This window comes from Mustela erminea, chromosome X (assembly GCF_009829155.1).
Source record: "Mustela erminea isolate mMusErm1 chromosome X, mMusErm1.Pri, whole genome shotgun sequence".
In the NCBI taxonomy this organism is placed as follows: domain Eukaryota; kingdom Metazoa; phylum Chordata; class Mammalia; order Carnivora; family Mustelidae; genus Mustela; species Mustela erminea.
In genome coordinates, this window is record NC_045635.1 from 71,062,342 (window position 1) to 71,088,090 (window position 25,749).

The 25,749-nt window shown below is 36.3% G+C and overlaps 1 protein-coding gene across 1 annotated transcript in view; it reads right to left on the minus strand.

Moving 5' to 3' along the window:
- HDX (highly divergent homeobox) overlaps window positions 1-25,749 on the minus strand; it is a 236,935-nt gene that overhangs the window by 153,035 nt on the left and 58,151 nt on the right. The window contains exon 4 of the mRNA XM_032330919.1: window positions 5,607-5,660. Coding sequence (XP_032186810.1) covers window positions 5,607-5,660 — 54 coding nt within the window. The remainder of the gene's footprint in view (window positions 1-5,606; window positions 5,661-25,749) is intronic.

Sequence of the window (25,749 nt, forward strand, 5' to 3'; positions counted from 1 at the left end):
GTCATTGTTTCAGAGTAGGCAAGCTACCAACAAATTACTTTACTTCTTTTTCACCTAAAAATGTCTTTTTGTTCCTTCATTCCCTGAAGGATAGTTTTGTGAAACAAAGAATTATTTGTTGAAAGTTATCCTCTTCAACATGTGAAAAAATATTGACCTTCTGGTCTTCAAGGTTTCAGATGAGAAATCCATTGTCATTTGAATTGGTATTCTTCCAGAAGTAATGCATTATTTCTCTCTGACAGCATTCAAGACTTTTTTGCATTGTCTTTAGTCTTCAGAAGTTTAATTATGATGCTCCTAGGTATGGATTTCTTTGCATCTATCTTGCTTAGAATTCACTCAGTTTCTTGAATCTGTAGGTAATGTTAGATTTTTCCCCACATTTGAGATGCTTTTGCCACTATTTCTTTGAATATTCTTTATGTCCCATTCTCTGTCTCCTCTTACTATAGGACTTCAATGACACAAATATTGAATCTTTTGTTATTTTTCCACAGGATTTTAAGCCTCTAATATTTTTCAGTTAGGTAAATTCTATCACTCTGTCCTCAGGTTCATTGATTCTGTTCTCTTTTATCACCACTCAAATCTTGAGGAATCCTGCAGGTTTATTTGTTATTATATTCTTCATTCCTACAATTCTCATTTGGTTCCTTTATAACGTTGATTGTTTTCTTGAGATTTTCTATTTTTTTCGTTTGCTTCAAAGGAATGTGTAACTGCATGTTGGAACAGTTTTATAATGGATGCTCTAAAATCTTTGTGAGATAATTCCATTATCTACTTCATCTCAGTATTTGTGCCAGTTGATTGTCTCTTATCATTCATTCTGTGATTTTCCTGGTTCTTGGTATTCTGAGTGATTTTTTTCCTGAATACTGTGGCCATTATATAAAGAGATTTTTGGTTTTATTTAAATCTTTTTTTATTTTACCAGGCAGGCACACAGTTCCTGGCTGACATTTATGGGCTGTGGTTCTAATGGTACCTTCTGGTGGTATTTTAATTTTCAAATAAGCTATAGTGTTGTTTTAATTGCTTGATTTATTTGGTACCACCTGGGCTAGTGTCTCCATGTGGGAAAATAGATTTTCTATCCTTCAGAGATGAACAGCACACTGACTAAGCTGTGCACATATAGTGCCTTGATCACTTTTGCTGGTGCCAACCAAGCCACCTGATTCTCTAAGTTGGGGAAATAATTCTCTGACTTAACCAGGCCAAAGAGGTTTTCCAGGTCAAACTACTTTTTGTGGCATCTCCCTTTGGTATTTCTCCCTGGTATCTCCACCAAAGGAAGAAAGGTTCAGGTGCAACAGAGAATAAGAACACTTCTCTGGTTCCCTTACTGTTACTGAGGCTTCTAACTGCTCTCCTATGGCAATATTGTCAGGATCACTTCATGCTGTTTGGGAACTCCCACCCCAACAATGGGAGGAATGAGCCTACCCAAGCTGTTTTCTCTTATTACACTGGGGGTCATGAGATGCCTGGCCTGGTTACCTTCTGTTGTTAATTGGGAGACAAAATACCCTGTAGTTCTTCCAAGTCCTGGAGTTACTAATGAGTTGCTTCCTTTCCAACTTTTAGAGATCTCCGTTGGTGGCATCCTATATTATTTTCATGGTTTATAGTTCTATTTTGGGGGGAAGAGAAATTAAAAAAGAGTCTACATAATCCCGTACAGTACAAAAGTTCCTAGCTTCAGTTTTTACTATCCCTAAACCTACCTACCATAAAGTAACTTGAGTTATCTTTCTAAAATTCTATTTATGTCTCTTTTATAATTAAAATCTTTTAATGGTTTCCCATCTATTGACCACTTACATAGAAATCTCCTGAGGTGTTTCTTAAAATTCAGATTTATAGGTCCCACACAGACCAACTGAATAAGATTCTTTGATAAAACACAATTTTAATTAAGTTTTTGTTTTTAACATTATACAAATCACAATGGTTGGGGTAGGAAGTCAGAAAAACAAAATAAGACTGTTAAACTACTAGTTACTCATTACTTTTGAATACTGAAATGCTAGATTTTCTCATTGGATAGACCATTTAAGTATGATATAATGTCCCTATACATATCTTATTACAGTCTTTGGTTTAAAATCTAATTTGTCTGATATGAGGAATGCTATCCCAGCTTTTTTTGAGATCCATTAGCATGGTAAATTATTCTTTACCCCCTCACTTTCAATCTGGAGGTGTTTTAGGTTCAAAATGAGTCTCCTGTAGACAGCATATGGATGGATCCTACTTCTTATCCAATCTGAAACCCTGTGTCTTTTGCTTGGAGCATTCAGCCCATTTACATTCAGAGAAACTATTGAAAGATATTAATTTAGTGCCATTGTATTGCCTGCAAAGTCCCTGTTTCTGAAGAGTGATTCTGTTACTTTCTGGTCTGTTACTCTTGGTGTCTCTCCTTACATACAGTATCCCCCTTAATATTTCTTCCAGGGATGGCTTGGTGGTCACATATTCTCTTAGCTTCTGTCTGTCTTGGAAACTCTATCTCTCCTTATATTCTGAATGACAGCCTTGCTGGATATTCTTAGTTGCATGTTCTTCCCATTTAGTACCCTGAATATAACTCGTCACACCTTTCTGATCTGCTAGGTTTTTAAACTCTTCAAAGTATAGAGATACAGGGAACATACCTCAATATCATAAAGGTCATCTATGAAAAGCCTACAGTGAATATGATTCTCAGTGGGGAAAAACTGAGAGCTTTTCCTTTAAGATCAAGAATACGACAGAGATGTCTACTCTCACCACTGTCATTCAAAATTATACTAGAAGTCCTAGCTTCAGCAATAAGACAATAAAAAGAAATGAAAACATTCAAATTGGTTAAGAAGTCAAACTCTCACTCTTTGCAGATGACGTGATTCTTTATGTAGAAAACCCCAAAGACTCCACCCCAAAATTTCTAGAACTCATACAGCAATTGAGCAAAGTGACAGGATACAAAATCAGTGCACAGAAATGAGTTGCATTTCTATACACTATCAATGAGACAGAAGAAAGAGAAATTAAGAAACGTATCCCATTTACAATTGCACCAAAACCGTAAGATACCTTGGAATAAACCTAATCAAAGAGGTAAAAGATCTGTACACTAAAAACTGCAGAATGCTTATGAAAGAAACTGAAGAACACAAAGAAATGGAAAAACATCCCATGCTTGTGGATTGGAAGAATAAACATTGCTAAAATGTTTAGGCTGCACAGAGCTATCTACACATTCAATGTAATCCCTATCAAAATACCATTGACATTTTTCACAGAGCTGGAACAAACAATCCTAAAAGTTGTGTGAAACAAGAAAATACCCCAAATCACCAGAGGAATGTTGAAAAATAAAACCAAAGCTGGGGGCATCACAATGCCTGACTTTAAGTTATGTTACAAAGCTGTAATCATCAAGACAGTATGGTACTGGCACAAAACAGACACAGATCAATGGGACAGACTAGAGAGCCCAAAAATGGACCCTCAGTCTTAGGTCAACTAATCTTCAACAAAACAGGAAAGAATATCATACAGAAAAAAGACAGTCTCTTTAATAAACAGTGCTGGGAAAATTGGACAGCCACATGCAGAAGAATGAAGCTAGACCATTCTTTCACACCATACACAAAGATAAACTCAAGATGGATGAAAGATCTAAATGTGAAGATAGGAATCCATCAAAATGCTAGAGGAAAACACAGGAAACAACCTCTTCGACCCTGGATACAGAAATTCTTGCAAGACACATCTCTAAAGGGAAGGGAAACAAAAGCAAAAATGAACTATTGGAACTTCATCAAGATTAAAAGCTTATGCTCAGGGTGCCTGGGTGGCTCAGTGGGTTAAGCCGCTGCCTTCAGCTCGGGTCATGATCTCAGGGTCCTGGGATCGAGTCCCACATCGGGCTCTCTGCTCCGCAGGGAGCCTGCTTCCTCCTCTCTCTCTCTGCCTGCCTCTCTGCCTACTTGTGATCTCTGTCTGCCAAATAAATAAATAAAATCTTTAAAAAAAAAAAAAAGCTTATGCTCAGCAAAGGAAGCAATCAACAAACCTAAAAGCAACCTATGGAATGGGAAAAAATATTTGCAAATGACATATCAGATAAAAGCCTGTTATTCAAGATCTGTAAAGAACTTATGAAACCAAAAAAAACAAAGAATACAGTCAAGAAGTGGGCAGAAGGCATAAAGAGACACTTCTCCAAAAAAAGACATACAAATGGCTAAAAGACCTATGAAAAAATGCTCCACATCACTTGCCATCAGGGAAATATGAATCAAGCCACAATGAGATACTACCTTACACCAGTTAGAATGGCTAAAATTACCAAGGCAGGAAACAACAAATGTTGGTGAGGATGTTGAGCAAGGGGAACCTTATTACACTGTTGGTGGGAATGCAAACTGGAACAGCCACTCTGGAAAACAGTATGGTGGTTCCTCAAAATGTTAAAAATAGAGCTTCCCTATGACCCAGCAATTGGGTATATTTACCCCAAAGATACAAATATAGTGAAAAGAAGGGGCACATGTATCCCAATGTTCATAGCACCAATGTTCACAATAGCCAAACTGTGGAAGGAGCCAAGATGTTTTTCAATAGATGAATGGGTAAAGAAGATGTGGCTCATACATACAATGGGATATTACTTAGCCATCAGAAAAGATGAATATCATTTACATATACATGGATGGAATTGGAGGTAATTACGCTAAGTGAAATAAGTCAATCAGAGAAAGACAATTATCACATGGGAATGGTGAAGAGTATAATAAGTGAAGGGAGGGGAAAATGAATGGGAAGAAATCAGAGAGGGAGACAAACCATATGTGACTTCTGACTGGGAAACAAACTGAGGACTGCAGAAAGGGAGAGGGGGTGGAGAGATGGGGTAACTGGGTGTTGAGCATTAAAGAGGGTAAGTGATGTGATGAGCACTGGATGTTATATACAATTAATGCATAGTTGAACATGTTATCAAAAACTAATGATGTACTAATCATTGGATAATTGAATTTAAAGGAAAAAACATATTGTGTGTCAAGGCTTTTACAACCATAAAAATACTGAAATGCACTAAAAATAAATAGTAATGTAAATTTCTTAATTTTGATCGAGACATTTAAATCAATCACAATTCAATTATATGATCAAATTAACTGGGATAATTAGATATAAAAATATTATGGTATTTTATCTTTTTACTGAAGTATAGTTAATATATAGTGTTAGATATATCTTAGTTTCAGAGGTGTAATATAATGATTCAACAATTCTATACATTACTCAATGCTCTTCTTATTCCCCTCTATTTCACCTATCCCATTAATTATCTTTGTGTGCTTTTTAAAACTATAAAAACTTGCTCAAAGATTAGATGGTGCACTGAATACTACATTTCATTTAAGATTATATTGGTAATATATATAAATATTATGATCTCAGAATATGTACTTTGAGATAATGCAGTTTTAATGAGGTTCAATTTTGCCAACTTTATAAATAATCATGAAAATATTCTCAATGGCATTCTTATTAACAACAGAGGGGAAAACCCTACTTGTTTTAAATGAAAGATTACTTACTGCTCTTTTTCTAGAACACCCTGTAATCCAAGGCACAGTAAGGTTTCCTGAAATCTGTGGAAACAAGAAATGGAATTTCAGTAAGGTATGCATTGACAGTACTTCAAATAATGATCAACAGCAAAAAATTCATATAGGATGTCAAGATAGTTATGCATTCAGAGCATATGCCCCATGTAGACAGTGCCATTTCCTTATTGAACACAACAGATTTAAAAGGTCTTCCTTTAGAAGTAGTACAGTTCCCCTGGAAATTCAAGAAAATTTCTAGGGCATTATTGGGGCCTAGAAGCATGCTTCAAAATTCTGTGGACAAGAAAAATTTTATAGGGGAGTCTGGTGGCTCCATTGGTTAAGCATCTGCCTTCAGCTCAGGACATGATCCTGGGATCAACCCCTGCTTCAGGCTCCCTGCTTGTCCCTCTCCTTCTGCCCCTCTGCACTGTTTGTGCTCTCTCTGAAATAAATAAATAAAATCTTCAAAAAAGAAAATTCTTATAGTAAAAATTCAGCACTCTGTAGAATACATGTTATAATAATTAACTTATTAACTATAGTCATCATGCTATATATTAGTTTTCTAGACTTAGCCTACATAACCGCAATTTCCTTTTTAAGCAGAAACTACTAAGATGAATAGCCAGCAAAACCTTATTACATCAGCATTGTCTCACAAGGAGATAAGTGCTACTCTAGTTGGATTCTGGCAACTGTTTACAGAGACCAAGGTGGTCCTGTGAGCTAAAATACCGAGTAGCCTAGATGTAACCATACATTTCCCTGGGATTCACAAGTTTGGGGGAATACTCCAAATTCTCCTCCTGCCCTCTCCTTCCTTCCCAAACACATACCTCCTGAGAGACTGACAAGTCAAATCAGCCTTGCAAGTTGGTGATGCTGAGAATATGGTATTGAATAGAAAATTTATTGTTTTGATAAAATTACATTTAGTGATGACCTATGAATCATTATTATGCCACTGATAAGGAGTGATATTCAAACAGTCAATGCAAATAGTAAAGTAATATCCTTAATTATTCAAAATTCAGATAAATTATTACTGCCCCTGGCCACTAGATCTGAAATTTTATTTTGAGTTCAAAGTACACCAACATAAGGGATAGCCTAAGAAAAATTAATGATATAAACTCCAAATAATACTTTTAAGGAAAAAAAAATACTTTTATTTGAGTTAAAAATCCCATTACAGTAACATGGCAATAAACTATAATGCTTGAGGATCATGAAAAGTTTTGAGTAATTGATTCTTAAAATGGTAAACTAAACAAACAAATAAAATTGGTAAACTGAGTGATAATGAAATTTTTATGGAAAAAAGTTCTTTAAAACATACACTTTCTTGTCCTCACATCAGTACTTGTTATATAACATAATGTTTGTAAAGTAAATTGGTTGCTAGCTCAGTGAAAGAGGTAAGACTACTGCAATAATCACACAATATATTCTTGAAAAAACAGAGATACCCAACAATTTTGGATTATCTGTGCACATGCTTCCTTCCACCCATTATGATAATTTAAAACTGGCTATATAAATTTGCTCCGAAAAACATGTTAAACCAAACAAATTGCAACCCCTCCCATAAACAAGTATTAAAAAGTTGCATATGAAATTAAAAAAAAGGTTCATACAATATACATTATAATTGAACGTCTTTAAAATTGGGCATTATACATTTTAAGAATATAAAATGTGGTTTTTTTTCTGGGGTGCCTGGGTGGTTTAGTCAGTTAAGTGTCTGACTCTTGATTTCAGCTCACGTCATGATTTCTAGGTGGTGGAATTGAGCCCCATGTTAGGATCCACACTCAGGGGAGGCTGCTTGGGATTCTCTCCCTCTGTCCCTCCCCCCACTGAAACTCGCTCTCTCTCTAAATAAAATTAAATAAATAGATAGATGGATAGATAAAATGTGATTTTCTGCTTAAGTAAATTGTATGTAACCAAGAAAATAGAAAACTCCTATAAGGACATTCACATACAAATATTATCAATTCTATGTGCATTGGTAATAGATGAAGTTTCACCTTTTTTTTTTTAATAATTCTGGGACACCAGTTACATAATACTCAAATGCTATATTCAGCTACCCTCTCCTGGTTACTTCAAATCTTTTTTCAATGGAGAGGAAAAGGGAGTTGGGGGAAATAGGAGGGGGGGATGATCCAGGAGAGGCTGTGGATTCTGAAAAACAATCTGAGGGTTTTGGAGGGGAGGGAGATGGGGGTTGGGTAAGTCTGGTGATGGGTATTATGGAGGGTATTTATTGCATGGAGCACTGGGTGTGGTGCATAAACAATGAATTCTGGAACGCTGAAAAGAAATTTAAAAAATAAATAAGAATTAAAAAAGAATCTTTTTTCAGTTCTTTGTGTTTCTGGTAAAACTCAGGAAAGCCAACCACAGCAGCTGAACTTGTATGCTTTTTAAAATAATAATACTGTATAAACATATTTTCTTCAAATGTGGAAAGTTTTGCTTGGTCAATAGTGATGATTTAATTTCTTCTTCACCAGAAGCTACAAAAATAGTAATTCAAATGAGCAGCACAATATACATATCATTTAAATGATATTTAAATTCCAAACACATTTTCAACACCATGGTTTGGAAAACTGTAAAATTAATTGACAAAGAAACAAGACTGATATAACAAATATATTCAAACTTGACACATTTGAATGAGTACTGTATGTTTCAAAGTAGAAAACTTAGGAAGTTATAAAGTCATTACAATGATGTTGCCATTGTTGAAAACATTTTGGGAACTTTTCTTTTGGAGTTGGGAGACAGAGACTCTGTCTCATTAATTCATATTCCCTTTGTTTTAACTGAAAACATAAAAGCCCAAATTCAACATCAATATTATTCACTAAGTGTAGCTTAGAATAAATTTTATGTTCCAAAATCAAATTCTTCCCCAAATGATGATTTGCATTTAAAAAATCTTTGCATTTAAATTTGCATTTAAAAATTTGCATTTAAAAATTTTGCATTTTAAAAAAAGCATTTAAAAAAATCTCAGAGGCTTTTAAAGCAATTATAAAGAACTTCAATAACTTGACAAACTAAATATCATTGAAGTAAGTATAGATAACTTTCCAAAGTAACTAGTTGAAATCTGTTCAAATATTTATCAGGCATCTCTTCTAAAGTAGGTGCTATTTTAGGTGCTATAGGATATAAAGAAGATGTGTAAGGCATAATTTCCTAGAGGGCAAGAATTATGAGAGGAAAAGGTAAGAAAGGAACATAAATGACTTTAATATAAGAATACTATAATAAGTGTCATAAGAAAGATACAACAAATTAAATGCAATAGGAGTTCAAGATATGGCAAAACTACATCCAACTTGAGGATTTATCTCAGCTGAACCTTAAAAAAATGAGCAGAATTTTGATAGAAACAACAAAGAGCATTCCAGGGGAAGAGAAGAGCATAGGCACAATGGAATAAAAGGTTAGGATATGTCTGGAAAAGATCAGTTCAACTAGAACTCAAAATGGAATTAGGGTTACTTTGTGGAGGCCATGAATACCAAAATAAATTTATATCTAATTCCATGAAAAATAGAGGTTCCACCAAGATGGTGGAGAAGTGGGGGACTGCTTTTCAACCGGTCCCCTGAATTTACCTAGAAATCTCCCAAGCAACTCTGAACACCCATGAAATCAGCCTGAGATGTAAGATTATACACGTCTGGATCTCTACAGGGGCAGATGATCATCAGTCAAGAGTTATGAAGGATGAGTTGGGATTGTGCAGACAGATATTGGAGGATAAACAGAAGGGGAAGGGGGCCACCAGAAGCTAGCCACTGGAAAGTAAAATAATACCCCAGTGCAAAAATGTCCTGCACCTGGGGACCAGCAATATCTTAGAGACCAATGGCTGTGAGAAGGGAAGGGACTGATAACAGCACTCAAACAGAAAAAAGGGGCCTAAGGGGCAAATGCTGGGACCTGGTGGTGACAGACATGGACCTAACCCAATGGTCCCAGAAACAGCAACCACCAGGACCAGAATCACTGGTGGTTTTGGTGGCATGAGGATATGGAGACAAGAGGAATCCACAGTCAACCACTGAAAGGGTCGCTGGGGGCACACACCATCTATAGGAGGCTACTGTTTTCAGTGTCACTTAAAGAAGGGTAGACTACTCTGGAGGCTTCAGATGGGAGCAGACTGCGGCTTCTCTTTGAGCCGGAGGTCGAGTGCAGACAGTTTACTTTGCTATGACCTTCCAAAAAGGTGAAAAAGCCGCCAGAGAACAAAAGCCTCCAGAGAACAAAATCCTGAAAAACCAGTTTCCATGGGGTCTAGCCCCTTAATAGGGGGCAGGGCAACTCCTCCCAAGCAGGACTTACTGAAAAACAACATGGCAGCCCACTCCCCTAGAACACAAGCTGAAAGAACAGGAGGACAAGAACCGCAGGGTCTCCCTTAAACTGTAAACTTCCAGAACAAGGGGAAAACAATATATTAAGCTCCTGGTATTGCCTTGCAGCCTGTATATTTCTTAGATACAACTTTTCTCTCTTTTTCTTTTAACCTACTTATCATTTCAACTAGATGTTTAATACAACATACTCCATAGTAACTTTTAAACTTGAACTTTTTCAAACATACACTTTTTCTTTTTCATTTTTTATAGATATAAATATAAGTGTCAATGTAGTCCTTTTTTCTTTATTCAATACTACCTTGATATATATACCATTTTTAATTTTCTCGTATTTATGGGAAGTAGAGTTCTCTAACAAAGAGAACAAAATACACCCAGGAAGAACTGAAATACCTTTCCTGATCCAAATGGAGGGATTATAACCACTGTCCCATAACCTGTGCCTTTTATTTTGGGTTTCTTTGTTTTTGTTTTTGTTTTGTTTTGCTTTTCTATTTTTTTGTTTGTTTATTTGTTTGTTTGTTTTTGTTTTTGTTTTGTTTTTTTTGGTCAGTCTTCTTGTTTGTTTGTTTTTGTTTGTACCTTATAAATCTTACTCTTGTATCTCATTTTGGCTGGTGTTTTTGTTTGTTTGTTTTTTTGGTGATTTCAGATTTCTCTGAAACTTCCCTGGATTGTGGTTGATATTTTAAGCTATACATCCACTCAACCACAACACAACAGAATGACTGGGAGGAGGAACACCCAAAAAAGGAAAGGCCCAGAGACAATAACCTCTCTTGCAGATTTAATGGATATGGATCTAAGCAAGATGTCAGAAATAGACTTCAATGTAGCAGTTATGAAGACAATAAGCTGGAGAAAACTATTAAGAGCAATATAGATTCTCTAAGGCCAGAAATGAGAGTGGATCTGGCAGAATTTAAAAATGCTATCAATGAGATACAATCTAATCTAGATACTCTAACAGTTAGGGTAAATGATGCAAAAGAACAAATTAGTGATCTTGAAGACAAACTGATAGAAAAGAAGGAGCAAAAGGAGGCCTGGAACAAACAGCTTAAAATCCGTGAAAACAGAATTAGAAAAATAAATGATGCCATGATACATGCCAATGTCAGAATTATTGGGATCCCTGAGGGGATGGAGAGAGAGGACTAGAAGATATATTTGACCAAATCAGAGTGGAGAACTTCCCTAATCTGGGGAAGGAAATGAGTAATCACGTCCTAGAGGCAGAGAGGACCCCTCCCAGAACCACATAGACCAGACCAATGCCCTGGCATGAAATAGTAAAACTTACAAATCTTAGAACCAAGAAAACCATTTTAAGGACAGTTAGGGGGAAAAGAGTCCTTACATACAGAGAGAGGAACATCAGAATAACATCAGACCTGTCCACAGAGGATTGGCAAACCAGAAAGGGCTGGCAAGACATATTCAGGGTAATGAATGAGAATATTATGTAGCCAAGAATTCTTTATCTGGCAAGGCTGTCATTCAGAATGGATGGAGAGATAAGGAGCTTCCAGGACCAGCAGAGACTGAAAGAATGTAACAACTAAACTGGCTCTGCAAGAAATATTAAGTGGGGTTCTGTAAAAGGAGAAAGACCCCAAGTGTGATATAGAACAGAAATTTACAGAGACAATCTATAGAAAAAAGGACTTCATAGGCAAAATGATGACAATAAAATCTTATCTTCCAATAATCACTCTCAATTTGAACAGCCTAAATGCTCCTATGAAGTGGCACAGGGTTGCAGATTGGATAAAAACATAGGAGCCATCCACACTCTGTCTACAAGAGACTCATTTTGAACCTAAAGATACATCCACACTGAAAGGGAAGGGATAGAGAACCATCTCTCATGCCAGTGGACCTCAAAAAGGAAGCTGAGGTAGCAATTCTCATATCAGACCAATTAGGTTTTTAGCTAAAGACTGTATGTACTTAGAGATACAGAAGGACACTATATCATTCTTAAAGGGTCTATCCAAAAATATCTATCAATTGTAAATATCTATGCCCCTAACATGAAAGCAGCCAACTACATAAGCCAACTGTTGACCAAAATAGACATATTGATAATAATACCTTAATTGTAGGAGACCTCAACACTCCACTCTCAGCCATAGATAGATCATCTAAGGAGAAAATCAACAAAGAAACAAGAGCTTTGCCAGTTTGGTGATATGGTGAGTGCTGTGAAGTATGTAAGCCTGATGATTCACAAACTTGTACCCCTGGGGCAAATAATACATTATATGTTAATAAAAATAATTAATTAAAAAATCAAGGAACACAATATAGTATTAAAAAGAGAGAGAGAGAGAGGCGACTGGGTGGCTCAGTGGGTTAAAACCTCTGCCTTCAGCTCAGGTCATGATCCCAGGGTCTGGGATTGAGCCCCGCATTGGGCTCTCTGCTCAATGGGGAGCCTGCTTCCTCCTCTCTCTGCCTGCCTCTCTGCCTACTTGTGATCTCTGTCTGTCAAATAAATAAAATCTTAAAAAAAAATAAAACAAGATCTTTGAATGACACACTGGGCCAGATAGAACTCATAGATATACACATAACATTGCACCCTAAAACAACAGAATATTCATTCTTCTTGAGTACGCATGGAACTTTCTCCAGAACAGATCACATACTGGGTCACAAATCAGGTCTCAACCAATATCAAAAGATTGGCATTATTCCCTGCATATTCCCAGACCACAATGCTTTGAAACTGGAACTCAATCACAAGAAAAAGTTTGGAAGAAATTAAAATAATTGGCAGCTAAAGAGCATCCTGCTCAAAAATGTTTGGGTTAATGAGGAAATCAAAGAAGAACTTAAACAATTCATGGAAACCAATGAGAATGAAGACCATCAATACAAAACCTATGGGATATGGCAAAGGCCTAAATCCTAAGGGAAAAATACATAGCCACCCAAGCTTCACTCAAAAAAATAAAAAATTCCTGGATACACGAGCTCTATTTATACCTTAAAGATCTGGAGGATCAACAACAAATTAAACCTAGCCCATACATGAAAAGGGAAATAATTAAGATTAGAACAGAGATCAATGAATTAGAAATCAGAAATATCGTAGAACACATCAATGAAACTAGAAGTTGGTTCTTTGAAAGAATTAATATGATCGATAAACCACTGGCCAAACTAATCTAAAAGACAAGAGAAAGGACCCAAATTAATAAAATTATGAATGAAAGGAGAGAAGTCACAACTAACAGCAAGGAAATAAATACAATTATCAGAAATTATTAACAACAGCTATATACAAATAAGTTAAGCAACCAGAAAGAAATGGATGCATTCCTGGAAACCTATAAACTTCCAAGACTGAAACACAAAGAAATTGACAACATGAATAGACCAATAACCAGAAACAAGATGGAAGTAGTGATCAAAACCTCCCAAAAAACAAGAGTCCACAGGCTGATGTATTCCCTGGTTAAGTCTACCAAACATTCAAAGAATAGTACCTATTTTCCTAAAACTATTTTAAAAAATAGTAATAGAAGGAAAACTTCCAGACTCATTCTGAGGCCAGCATTACCTTGATCCCCAAACCAAGCAAAGACTGCATCAAAAAGGAGAATTTCAGACCAATATCCCTGATGAATATGGATACCAAAATTCTCAACAAGATCCTAGCTAATAAGATCCAACAGTACATTAAAATGATTATCCACCATGACCAGATGGGATTTATCCCTGGGATGCAAGGGTGGTTCAACATTTGCAAATCAATCAATGTGATATAATATGTAAATAAGAGAAAAGACAAGATCCATATGGTCCTCTTAAGGATGCAGAAAAAGCATTTGACAAAATACTGCATTCTTTCCAGATTAAAACTCTCTAGAGTATAGGGATAGAGGGAATATTCCTCAACCTCATAAAATCCATCTACGAAAAACCCTCAGTGAATATAATTCTCAATGTGGAAAGCTGAGAGCCTTTCCACTGAGATCAGGATCTGGACAATGATGCCAACTCTCACCACTATCATTAAACATAGTAGCAGAAATCCTAGCAACAGCAATCAGACAAGAAAAAGAAATAAAATGTATTCAAATAGGCAAAGAAGAAGTCAAACTCTCTCTCTTCAAGGACGATATAATACTTCATGTGGAAAACCCAAGACTCCAACCTCAGATTACTAGAACTCATACAGCAATTCAGTAATGTGGCAGGTTACAAAATCAGTACACAGAAATCAGTTGCTCACTTAAACACTAGCAATGCAACTGTAGAAATAGAAATTAGAGAATCAATTCCATTTACAATAGCACCAAAAACATAACATACCTTGGAATAAACCTAATCAAAGAGCTAAAGGATCTATACTCAAGGAGTACAGAAAACTCATTAAAGAAATTGAAGAAGACACAAAAAGATGGAAAAATTTTCCATGCTCATGGATTAGAAGAATAAACGTTGTTAAAATGTCTAAGCTGCACAAAGCAATCTATACTTTCAACATCAACCTGATCAAAATACCAATGGCAATTTTCAAAGTGCTGGAGCAAACAATCCTAAAGTTTGTATGGAAGCAGAAAAGGCCCTGAATTGCCAAGGAAATGTTGAAAAAGAAAAAGAAAAACAAAAACAAAAAACCTGGGGGCATCACATTCCCTGATTTCAAGCTATATTACAAAGCTGTGATCACCAAAACAGCATAGTACTGGCACAAAAAGAGACACATAGATCAATGGAACAGAATAGAGAACCCAGATTTGGACTCTCAACCGTAAGGTCAACTAATCTTCAATGAAGCAAGAAAAAAATATCCATGGAATAAAGATAGTCTCTTTGATAAATAGTGCTGAGAAAATTAGACAGCTATATACAGAAGAATGAAACTCGACCATTCTCTTACACCATACACGAAGATAAACTCTAAATGGATGAAAGACCTCATTGTGAAAGAGGAATCCATCAAAATCTTAGAGTAGAACATAGGCAGTAACATTTTCGACATCAGCCATAGTAACTTCTTTCAAGACATGTCTCCAAAGGCAAAGGAAACAAAAGTGAAAATGAGCTTTTGGGACTTCAGCAAGATAAAAAGCTTCTGCATAGCAAAGGAAATAATCAACAAAACAAAGAGGCAACCCACAGAATGGGAGAAGATTGTTGCAAATGACACTATAGACAAAGGGCTGATATCCAAAATCCACAGACAACTTCTCAAACTCAACTATCTTAAATATTCTCGAAGAGCTAAAGGAAGATATGACAAAGAACTAAGGGAAAACAGGAAGAAGGTATATGAGCAAAATGAGAATATCATCAAAGAGATAGAAATTATAAAAAGAACCAAACAGGAATTTTGGAAATGACAAGTACAATAATTGAGTTTAAAATTTAACTCAAAGAGTTTAGTAGAGGGGCACCCGGGTGGCTCAGTGGGTTAAAGCCTCTGCCTTCCCCTCAGGTCATGATCCCAGGCCTGGGATAGAGTCCCACATTGGGCTCTCTGCTCAGCAGGGAGCCTGCTTCCTCCTCTCTCTCTGCCTGCTTCTCTGCCTACTTGTGATCTCTGTCTGTCAAATAAATAAGTAAAATCTTTTTTAAAAAAAGTTTAGTAGAAAATAGGAAGAGGTAAAAGAATCAGTGGGCTTGAAGGAAAGTAATTTGATATTATCAAGTTTGAGGACCAAAATAAAAGCATGAAAAAAAGTAAACGGGGCCTAAGAAACTTATGGAACATTAACCAGCAGACCAATATGTGGATTATAGAAGTCCCAAAAGGAAAAGAAAAAAAGACTAAGAGACAGATAAATGATTTGAATAAATAATAGCTGAAAACTTCCCAAATCTGAGGAAAGTCTTTGACTTTCTTCACATAGAAATATTTCCACATTGATTTCTCCACATAGAAATCCACAAAGCTCAGCGAACTCTTACTAGGGTACATTCAAAGAGATTCACATGGAGACACATTATAATCAAACTGTCAAAAGACACATAAAAGGAGAAAATATTGAAATGAGCAAAAGTGACTCATCACACACAGGGGCTCACAACAACTAGCACTCAGATTTGGGCAGACCAAATTCCTGACTGCAATGTCCATGCAGTAGTCCTACCAGTGGTATGGCTTACCTGCAGAGCAACATGGTTGTATAGTCTGACCGGAGAACTCAGCAAGCTGCAGGTCTGCCTTGTTTGGGTTCTCAAGTGAAGAGCTTTCCAGCCCTGCAGCTTCATCTGCCCCGAGATTGCTAAGTCATGGCCCAACCCATTGCTGAGTGTAGCTTCTGGCCATTCCTAACCAGAAAGGCTAGCCAGAATGCCTGGAAGCTGCATAATTCAGCAGCACTAGATTAAAGTGTAGCAGGCAAAGTTGATCATCCACAGAACACAGCAAGTGGCACTATTCAATTAAGGAATTAGGGCAGTAGGCCAATTTTAATCAAGACCATAAATAAAGAGCTTCTCCCACCTTGGAGTCAGTTTACCTGCTCTGCCCAGCTAGGGGAGTTAATTCATAATCCCCCTCATTGATGAGCATATCTCCAAACCCCTCTGGACTAGATACTCCAACTGGTCATATATGGAAGGCTGCTTGGGGCTGACTATCCTGCTTGCTCAGAGGGGAGACACTTCCTACCACACCCACTGCTAAGTGTAGGTCCCAGTACCACCTGACAAGAAACTCTGGCTGACACATCTGGAGAGCATTATAGCCTACCAATACTTGAGCAGAGAATCTGGCAGGAAAAGCTGATTATCCACAGAGCAAGGCCAGTGGCCCCACCGAGCCAGGAAATTTGGTGACATGGTTTGACTTGAGTCAAGACCAAAAACAAAGAGCCTTCCAGCCTTGAAAATAGTTCCCCTCTCCACCCAGCAAGACAAATGAATTTTTACCCCTTCCCATTGTTAAATACAGCTGCCTATCTAACCAACCAGGGAACCTAACAAGAGCACATGGGAAGATTCATAGCTCATCCAACAGCTCTGCTTACAGTTAATCTTAAGCAGAAAGTAGAACACATGGCTTTTTCCCACCTGCAAAGGAAAACTGGTGGCCCTATCTGGCTAGGGAATTCAGTACATAGTCTTGCCTGATTTAAATTTCTGAACAAGAAGATATGCAGAAACAATTTCAATGTATCAACTATTACTGAGTATAGTACCCAGACTTAACCATTTAGGAAGTCTGTCAAGGGAACCCAGACAATTGTGGAACATAACCTAAGAGGTAACTTGACCTGTTTGTGCAGAGAAGCAACCGAGCAATCCTATTCAACTGTTCTCAGCCAGAGGAAACCTAAAAATCTCAGAGCTCAGGCAGTGACCTTGACCCAAAACAAATTCTGTTGGCAAGTTCCACCTTCCCAAGGACATTACCAGCACCATATTCAGAAACCCAGAGTGAGCTGACTGGTGAAGAACTGTCTCTGTCAAAGAGAACATGTGAAGTCTGAAAGAAGAGAGTCTTTACTGAAATGAACAGGCACTAAAGTAAATAATGAAGGATCATGAAAAATCAGGTCAACATACACCACCAAAGGAACTAATAAAATTTCAATAACTGCTCCTAAAGCAATGGGGATCAATGAACAGTTAAAAAAAAAAGAATTTAAACAATCCCTTTTAAATAAGTGAACTAGCACACTGACCTACAAGAATACACAGACATAAAATTAACTGAAATTATGGAAACAATGCATGAAAAGAAAGAGAGGTTCAACAAAGAAATAGAAACCACTGAAAACAAAAACAACAACAACCAGAAAGCCTAGATCTGAAAAATATGATGACTGACCTGAAGAATTCAATGGAGAGCTTCAAAACCAGGCTGAGTCATGCAGAAGAAAGAATCAGAGACCTAGAAGATAGATCATTTGAAATTACACAGTCAGAAGATCAAAAAGAAAAAAAATGAAAAAGAGGGAGAAAGCCGATGGAATTTATGGGACACAACAAAAAAAACATTATCTACATTATGAGAATGCCAGAAGAGAAAGAGACAAGGACAGAAAGTATATCTGAAGGAATAATGGCTGAAAACTTTGCAAACATGGGGAGAAAAATAAACATCCTTATCCACAAAGCTCAAAGAACACTAATAGTGAACAGGACAGTATTAAGTTTGAACAGTGAACAGTGAACAGGGCACTGTTTGAACAGTGAACAGGGTAATATTAAGATATATTATATACTAAATTGTCAAAAGTCAAAGACAAAGAAAGATTTGAGAGTAGCAAGAGAGAAGAAAGAAGTTACATACAAGGGAACTCTCATAAGATTATAAGCTTTTCAGGCCAAAAGATAATGGGATGATATAATCAAAATATTGAAAGAGAAAACAAAAACAACTGGGGCATCTGGGTGGCTCAGTCACTTAAGATTAAGTCACTTAACCTGACTCTTGGTTTTGGCTCAGGTCATGATTTTATGGATCATGAGATCAAACCCTGTGTTGGTCTCTGTGCTCAGTGGAGAATCTGCTTGAAGATTTTCTTCCTCTGCCCCTCCCATCGTCATGCACTCTCTCTGTCACTTTCTATCTCTCAAGTAAGTGAGTCTTTAGAAAAAGAAAAGAAAAAATGAACTGTCAACCCAGAAACTATACCCAGCAAAGCTGTCCTTTAGAAATACTTTCTTGAATAAACAAAAGCTGAGGGAATTCACTAAACTAAACCTGCCTTACAAGAAATGTTAAAGGGAGATCTACTAATGAAATTAAAAATATGCTAACACCATAAAAACACTTAAAGGTAGAATAAAATTTACTAGTAACTATAGTCAAAGTTAGATTCTATAATATGGAAGTGGTGGTGTATCATTTGCTTACACCTGTACTTTAAAAGTTAAAACACATAGTAAAAAGATAACTATAAGTAACAAAATGTGTTATTGGTTATGCAATATAAAAATATGTAAACATCTATAACTGAAAATATGGGGGTGGGACATAAAAGTAAAAGAAACAGAATGGCTCAATGGATGAAAAACATGATCTAATAATATGCTGACTACAAAAGATTCACTTTAAAGACATACATCTTAAAGACATACATAGACTGAAAGTAAAGTGACAGAAAAATATTTCAAAAACACTATAAAAGAAAGCAAGAATATCTCTCATCAAATCAGACAAATTGGACTACACTAAAAAGAGACAAAGAAGGTCATCATACAATGATAATGGGAGCCAATCCATTGACACAATATAAAAAGTATAAATGTTTATGTGCCCAACATCAGAGGACCTAAATATATAAAGAACTAAAAATGATAAAAGACAAATGGTAATTCAGTCATAGTTGTTGACTTCATAATTTTTAATTTTTTATTTAAACTCTAGTAAGATAACATACAGTGTAATATTAATTTCAGATGTACAGCTTAGTGATTCGTTTAAATACAACACCCAGAGCTCATCACAAGTGTACTTCTTAATAGCCAGCACTTATTTAAACCATCCCCCAACCACATTCCCTCTAGTAATCAACAGTCTTCTCTCTAGAGTCAGTCTGTTTCTTAAAGATTTTTATTTATTTGTTAGAGAGAGAGAGAGAGAGAGAGAGAGAGAGATACAGAGCGCAAGCACAGGCAGACAGAGTGGCAGGCTAGAGGCAGAGGGAGAAGCAGGCTCCCTGCCGAGGAAGGAGCCCGATGTGGGACTCGATCCCAGGACGCTGGGATCATGACCTGAGCCGAAGGCAGCCGCTTAACCAACTGAGCCACCCAGGCGTCCCAACCAACTGAGCCACCCAGGCATCCCGAGTCAGTCTGTTTCTTAAAGGGGAACACTTCTGCACTGTTTTTTTTTTAAGATTTTATTTATTTATCTGAAAGAGAGTGAGAGAGAGCATGAGAGGGAAGAAGGTCAGAGGGAGAGGCAGACTCTGGGTGGAGCTGGGAGCCTGACATGGGCCTCGATTCCAGGACTTTGGGATAATGACCTGAGCAGAAGGCAATTGCTCAACCAACTGAGCCACCCAGGTGCCCCACTTTTGAACTGTTAATGGAAATGCAAACTGCTGCAGCCACTCTGGAAAACAATATGGAGGTTCCTCAAAAAAGCGAAAAATAGAACAACCATCTGACCTAGCAATTGCATTACTAGGAATTTAGTCAAAGGATACAAAAGTACTGATTCAAAGGGGCCTATGTACCTCAATGTTTACAGCAGCACTATCAACAATAATTTCCACCAGTTGATAAACAGATAAAGAAGATGTGGTGTATATATGTTTATGTGTATATAAACACACACACACACACACAAATAGGATATTAGCCTTCAGCAAGAATGAAATCTTGTTATTTGAAGCAAAGTAGTATATTATACTAAGCGAAATAAATCAGTCAGAGAAAGACAAATACAAGATTTCACTCACATGTGGAATTTAAGCAACAAAACAGCTGAACATAGAGGGAAGGGAGGAAAAAAATTAAAAAATAAGATAAAAACAGAAAGAAAGGTAAACCATAAAACAGACTCTCAACCATAGAGAACAAATTGAGGGTTGCTGGAAGGAAAAAGGGGGCTGGGATGAAAGGGTAATGGGCATTAAGGAGGGTACTTGTTGGGATGAGCAATGGGAGCTGTATGTTAGTGATAAATCCCTAAATCCTACTCCTAAAGCTAATACTACACTGTATGTTAACTAACTTGAATTTTTAAAAAAAGACTCTGTTTCTTGGTTTGCATCTCCCCTTTTCTTCCCATGATCATTTGTTTTGTTTCTGAAATTCCACATATAAGTAAAATCATATGGAACTTGCCTTTCTTTGGGTAACTTATTTAACATACCATTATACACTCTAGCTCCACCTATGTTGTTGCAAATGGCAAGATTTCATTCTTTCCTGGCTGAATAATATTCCTGTGCGTGTGTGTGTGTGTACCACTTCCTCTTTACCCATATATCAGTTGATGGACGTTTGGGCCCTTTCTGTAATTTGGCTATTGATAATGCTGTTATAAACTTTGTGATGCATGTATCACTTTGAATTAGTATTTTTGTATTCTTTGGGTGAATACCTAGTAATGCAATAACTGAACCATAAGGTATCTCTATTTTAACTTTTTGAGGAAACTCCATACTGTTTTCCAGAGTGGCTGGACTAATTTGCATTCCCACTAACAGCGTAAAAACAAGAAAATGAAAACACAACAATCCAAAACCTTTGTGATACAGCAAAAATGGTCTTCAGAGGTAATTACATGGCAATATAGGCCCACCTCAAGAAGCAAGAAAAATCTTAAGTAATAGAACCTTACAACTAAAGGATCTAGAAGAAAAAACAAAAAATGAAGCCTAAAGTGGGAGAAGGAGGGAAATAATAAAAAATTAGATAATTGTCTTTCTCTGATTGACTTATTTTGCTTAGCATGATACCCTCTAGTTCCATCTACGTCATTGCAAATGGAAGATTTCATTTTTGATGGCTGCATAGTATTCCATTGTGTATATATACCACTTCTTCTTTATCCATTCCTCTTTTGATGGACACCTAGGCTCTCCCCATAGTTTGGCTATTGTGGACATTGCTGCTATAAACATTTGGGTGCATGTGCCACTTCAGATCACTACATTTGTATCTTTAGGATAAATACCCCATAGTGCAGTTGCTGGATCATAGGGTAGCTCCATTTTCAACTTCTTGAGAAACCTCCATACTCATTTCCAGAGTGGCTGCACCAGCTTGTATTCCCACCAACAGGGTAGGAGGGTTCCCCTTTTTCCGCATCCTCACCAGCATCTGTCATTTCCTAACTTGTTAATTTTAGCCATTCTGACTGGTGTGAGATGGTATCTCGCTGTGGTTTTGATTTGTATTTCCCTGATGCCAAGTGATGTTGAGCAAGATGGGACCAGGGAGGGAGACATCCATAAGAGACTCTTAATCTCAGGAAATAAACTGAGGGTTTGCTGTAGGGTGGGAGGTAGGATAGGTTGCTTAGCATGATACCCGCTAGTTCCATCTATGTCATTGCATACACTTGGGGAGGGTATGTGCTATGGTGAGTGCTGTGAATTGTATAAGACTGATGATTCACAGACCTGTACCCCTGAAGCAAATAATACATCATATGTTAATTTTAAAAATACATTAAAATTTTAGAAAAAAAGATTAGAGCAGAGATAAATAATATAGAAACTACAAAACAGTACACTTCCTCAATGAAACAAGGATCTAGTTCTTTGGAAAAAAAATGATGAAATCAGTAAACCCACAGTTAGAATTGGCAGAAAAAAGAAAGGACCCAAATAAATAAGATCACTAATGACAGAAGAGAAATAACAACCAACACCAAAGAAATACAAATAATTATAAGACAATATTATGAAAAACTAATGGCAATAAATTGGAAAACCTAGAAAAACATGATAAATTCCTAGAAACATATAAACTACCAACACTGAAACAGGAAGAAATAAAAAACTTGAACAGACCAATAACCAGCAAAGAAATTCAATCAGTAATTGAGAATTTACCAACAAAAAAAAGTCCAGGGCCAGATAGCTTTATAGACAAATTCTAACAAACATTTAAACAAGAGTTAATACCTCTTCTTCTCTATTTCAAAAAATAGAAATGGAAAGAAAACATCCAAATTCAGTCTACGAGGCTAGCGTTACTCTTATGCCATAACCAGATACATAAAGACTCCACTTAAAAAGAGAATAGGCCAATATCCCTGGTGAACATGGATGCAAAAATTTTCAATAAAATAGTATCATATCAAATCCAACAGTACATTAAAATAATCATTCACCACAATCAAGTGGGATTTATTCCTGGGCTGCAAGTGTGGTTCACTATTCACGAATCAGTCAACATAATACACCACATTAATAAAAGAAATTATAGGGGGGCACCTGGGTGGCTCAGTTGGTTAAGCATCTGCCTTTGGCTCAGGTCATGATCTCAGGCTCCTGGGATCGAGCCCCAGGCATGGGGTTAGTCCTCTCCCTGTGCAGTAGCCCCCTCTCTCTCTCAGACAAAATCTTAAAAAAAAGAAAGAAAGAAAGAAAGAAAGAAAGAAAGAAAGAAAGAAATCATAGGAACCACAGAATAGGAAAAACCAACAGCTAATATCAATCTCATTTGGGGACTTTCAAACCATACTTTCAAGAAGAGATAGATTATCTCAACTGGAAATCAATAAAAAACAGATTTGTACTACAATATAGACCAAATAGACCTAACAGACCTATACAGAGCATTGTATTTGACAACAGCCCAACATACATTCTTCCTAAGTGCACATGGAACATTTTCCAGGTCAGGTCATATGTTGGGCCACAAAATATGTCTTAGAAAATTCAAGGAGACTGAAATCATACCAACTATCTTCTCTCACCACAATGATATGAAACTGGAAGTTGATAATAAAAGGAAAAGTGTAAACTCACAAATACACAGAAATTAAACAATACTTTCTTGAATAACCAATGGATCAATGAAAAATGTAAAGGGAAAAAAAAATCCTGAGACCAACAAAAACAGGACTACCACACTCTGAAATACATAGGATGCAGCAAAAGCCATTTTGAAAACAATATTTATGGCAACAAATGCCTATATTACAAATAAGAAAGATCTCAAATAATCTATTTCTATGCCTCAAGGAACTAGAGAACAAACAAACTGAACCCAAAGGTAGCAGAAGGAAGGAAATAATGAAAAGAATAGAAATAAATGAAATAGAAAACAGGAAAATCAGAAAAGATTAACAAACCTAAGAATTCATTTTTTTAAATGACAGAGTTGACAAACCTTTACTTAGATTAACTACAGAAGTTAGAATAAGTCCCCAAATTAACAAAATTATAAGTGAAAAATAAAACATTACTACTGAAACCACACTAATGTGAAGGGTAATAAGGGACTACTATGAATAACTATACACTAAGAAACTGAACAACTTAGAATAGAAAAATTCTTAGAATCATACAACCCACCTAGAATCAATTAGGAATAAATGGGAAAATTACTCATAAGGAGATTGAATCCATATTCAGAAATCTTCCAACAACAGTTAAATTCCCAGGACCAAATGACTTCACTGATAACTTTTAGTAAACATTTAAAGAAGAGTTAATGGCAACTCTTCTCAAAAACTTCTAAAAAGTCCAAGAGGAGGGAACATTCCAAAACTCATTTCATATGGGCAGCATTACCCTGATAGGCATAAAAGGGCACTACCAGAAAAGAACATTACAAACCAATCCCCAATAAATATAAATACACAAATTCTCATTAAAATACTGGCAAAACAGCAAGGACAGGAAAAGATGTTTAATATTAGTAATAATTACAGAAACGTAAATCAAAACCGCAATGAGGTATTGCCTCACACCCACTGTAGGAGCAATTAAAAAAAAAAAACAGTTGTTAGGGTGTGGAGAAACTGAAACTGTTGTGCCTTGTTGGTGGGATGTAAAATGGTGTAGTTGCTATGGGAAACATTATGGCAATCCCTCAAAAAAATTAAAAATAGAATTACTGTGAGGGTGCGCCTGGGTGGCTCAGTGCGTTAAGCCTCTGCCTTCAGCTCAGGTCATGATCCCAGGGTCCTGGGATCAAGTCCCACATCAGGCTCTCTGCTCAGCAGGGAGCCTGCTTCCCCTTCTCTCTCTCTCTGCCTTCCTCTCTGCCTACTTGTGATCTCTCTCTCTGTCAAATAAATAAATAAAATCTTTTTTTAAAAAATAGAATTACTGTGTGATCCTGCAATCTATCTCCATTGTTTGGTACATATTCAAAAGTATTAAAAAACAGGATCTTGAAGAGATATTTGCCTGTTATGTTCATTACAGAATTATTCACAATTAGCTAAGAGAAGTAAACCAAATATCCATCTTTGGTTGAATGGATAAATAAAATGTTGTGTGTGTATGTATGTATGTATATATATATATATATATATATAAATTGTGTGTTTGTGTGTGTGTGTGTATATATATATATATATATATATATATATATATATACAATGTATATGTGTATACCTTGTAGAGAGTCTCAAAAACAAAAACAAACAAACAAGGAAAGCCTGCCACATTCTACCACACTGATGAACCTTGATAACGTTATACTTTGTGGAATAAACTAATCACAAATAGACAAATACTGACTGTATGACTCCACTTTTATGAAGAAGCTAAAGTATTCAAACTCATAGAAATAGTAAGTAGGATGGTGATTTCCAGGGGATAGTGGGAGGAGGAAATGGGGAATTGTAGTTCAATGGGTATAGAGTTTCAGTTTGGGAAGATGGAAAAATTCTAGAGATCTGATACGTAACAGTGTGAATAAAATTAACACTCTGGAACTGTACCTGTAATAATAGGTAATATGGTGAATTTTATGTTACATTTTTTACCACAATTGAACAACAACAACAACAAAACACATTCATTAAAAAATAGATAAAGTGAGTAGTCCTATATTGAAGAAATTAAAATCCCATACCGTAAACTCCAGGCACAGATGGCTTCATTAATGAATTCTATTAAACATCTGAGGAAGAAATAACACCAACTATATACAAACTTTTACCAGAAAACTGAAGAGGAAAAAAAATACTCTGGAACTCATTTCATGAGGTTGGCATTATTCTTATAAATCAGACAGGCTTTTTAAGGAAACTCAGATGAATACTTAACATAGATGCAAAATTCTAAACAAAATTTTAGCAAATCAAATCCAACAATATAGTA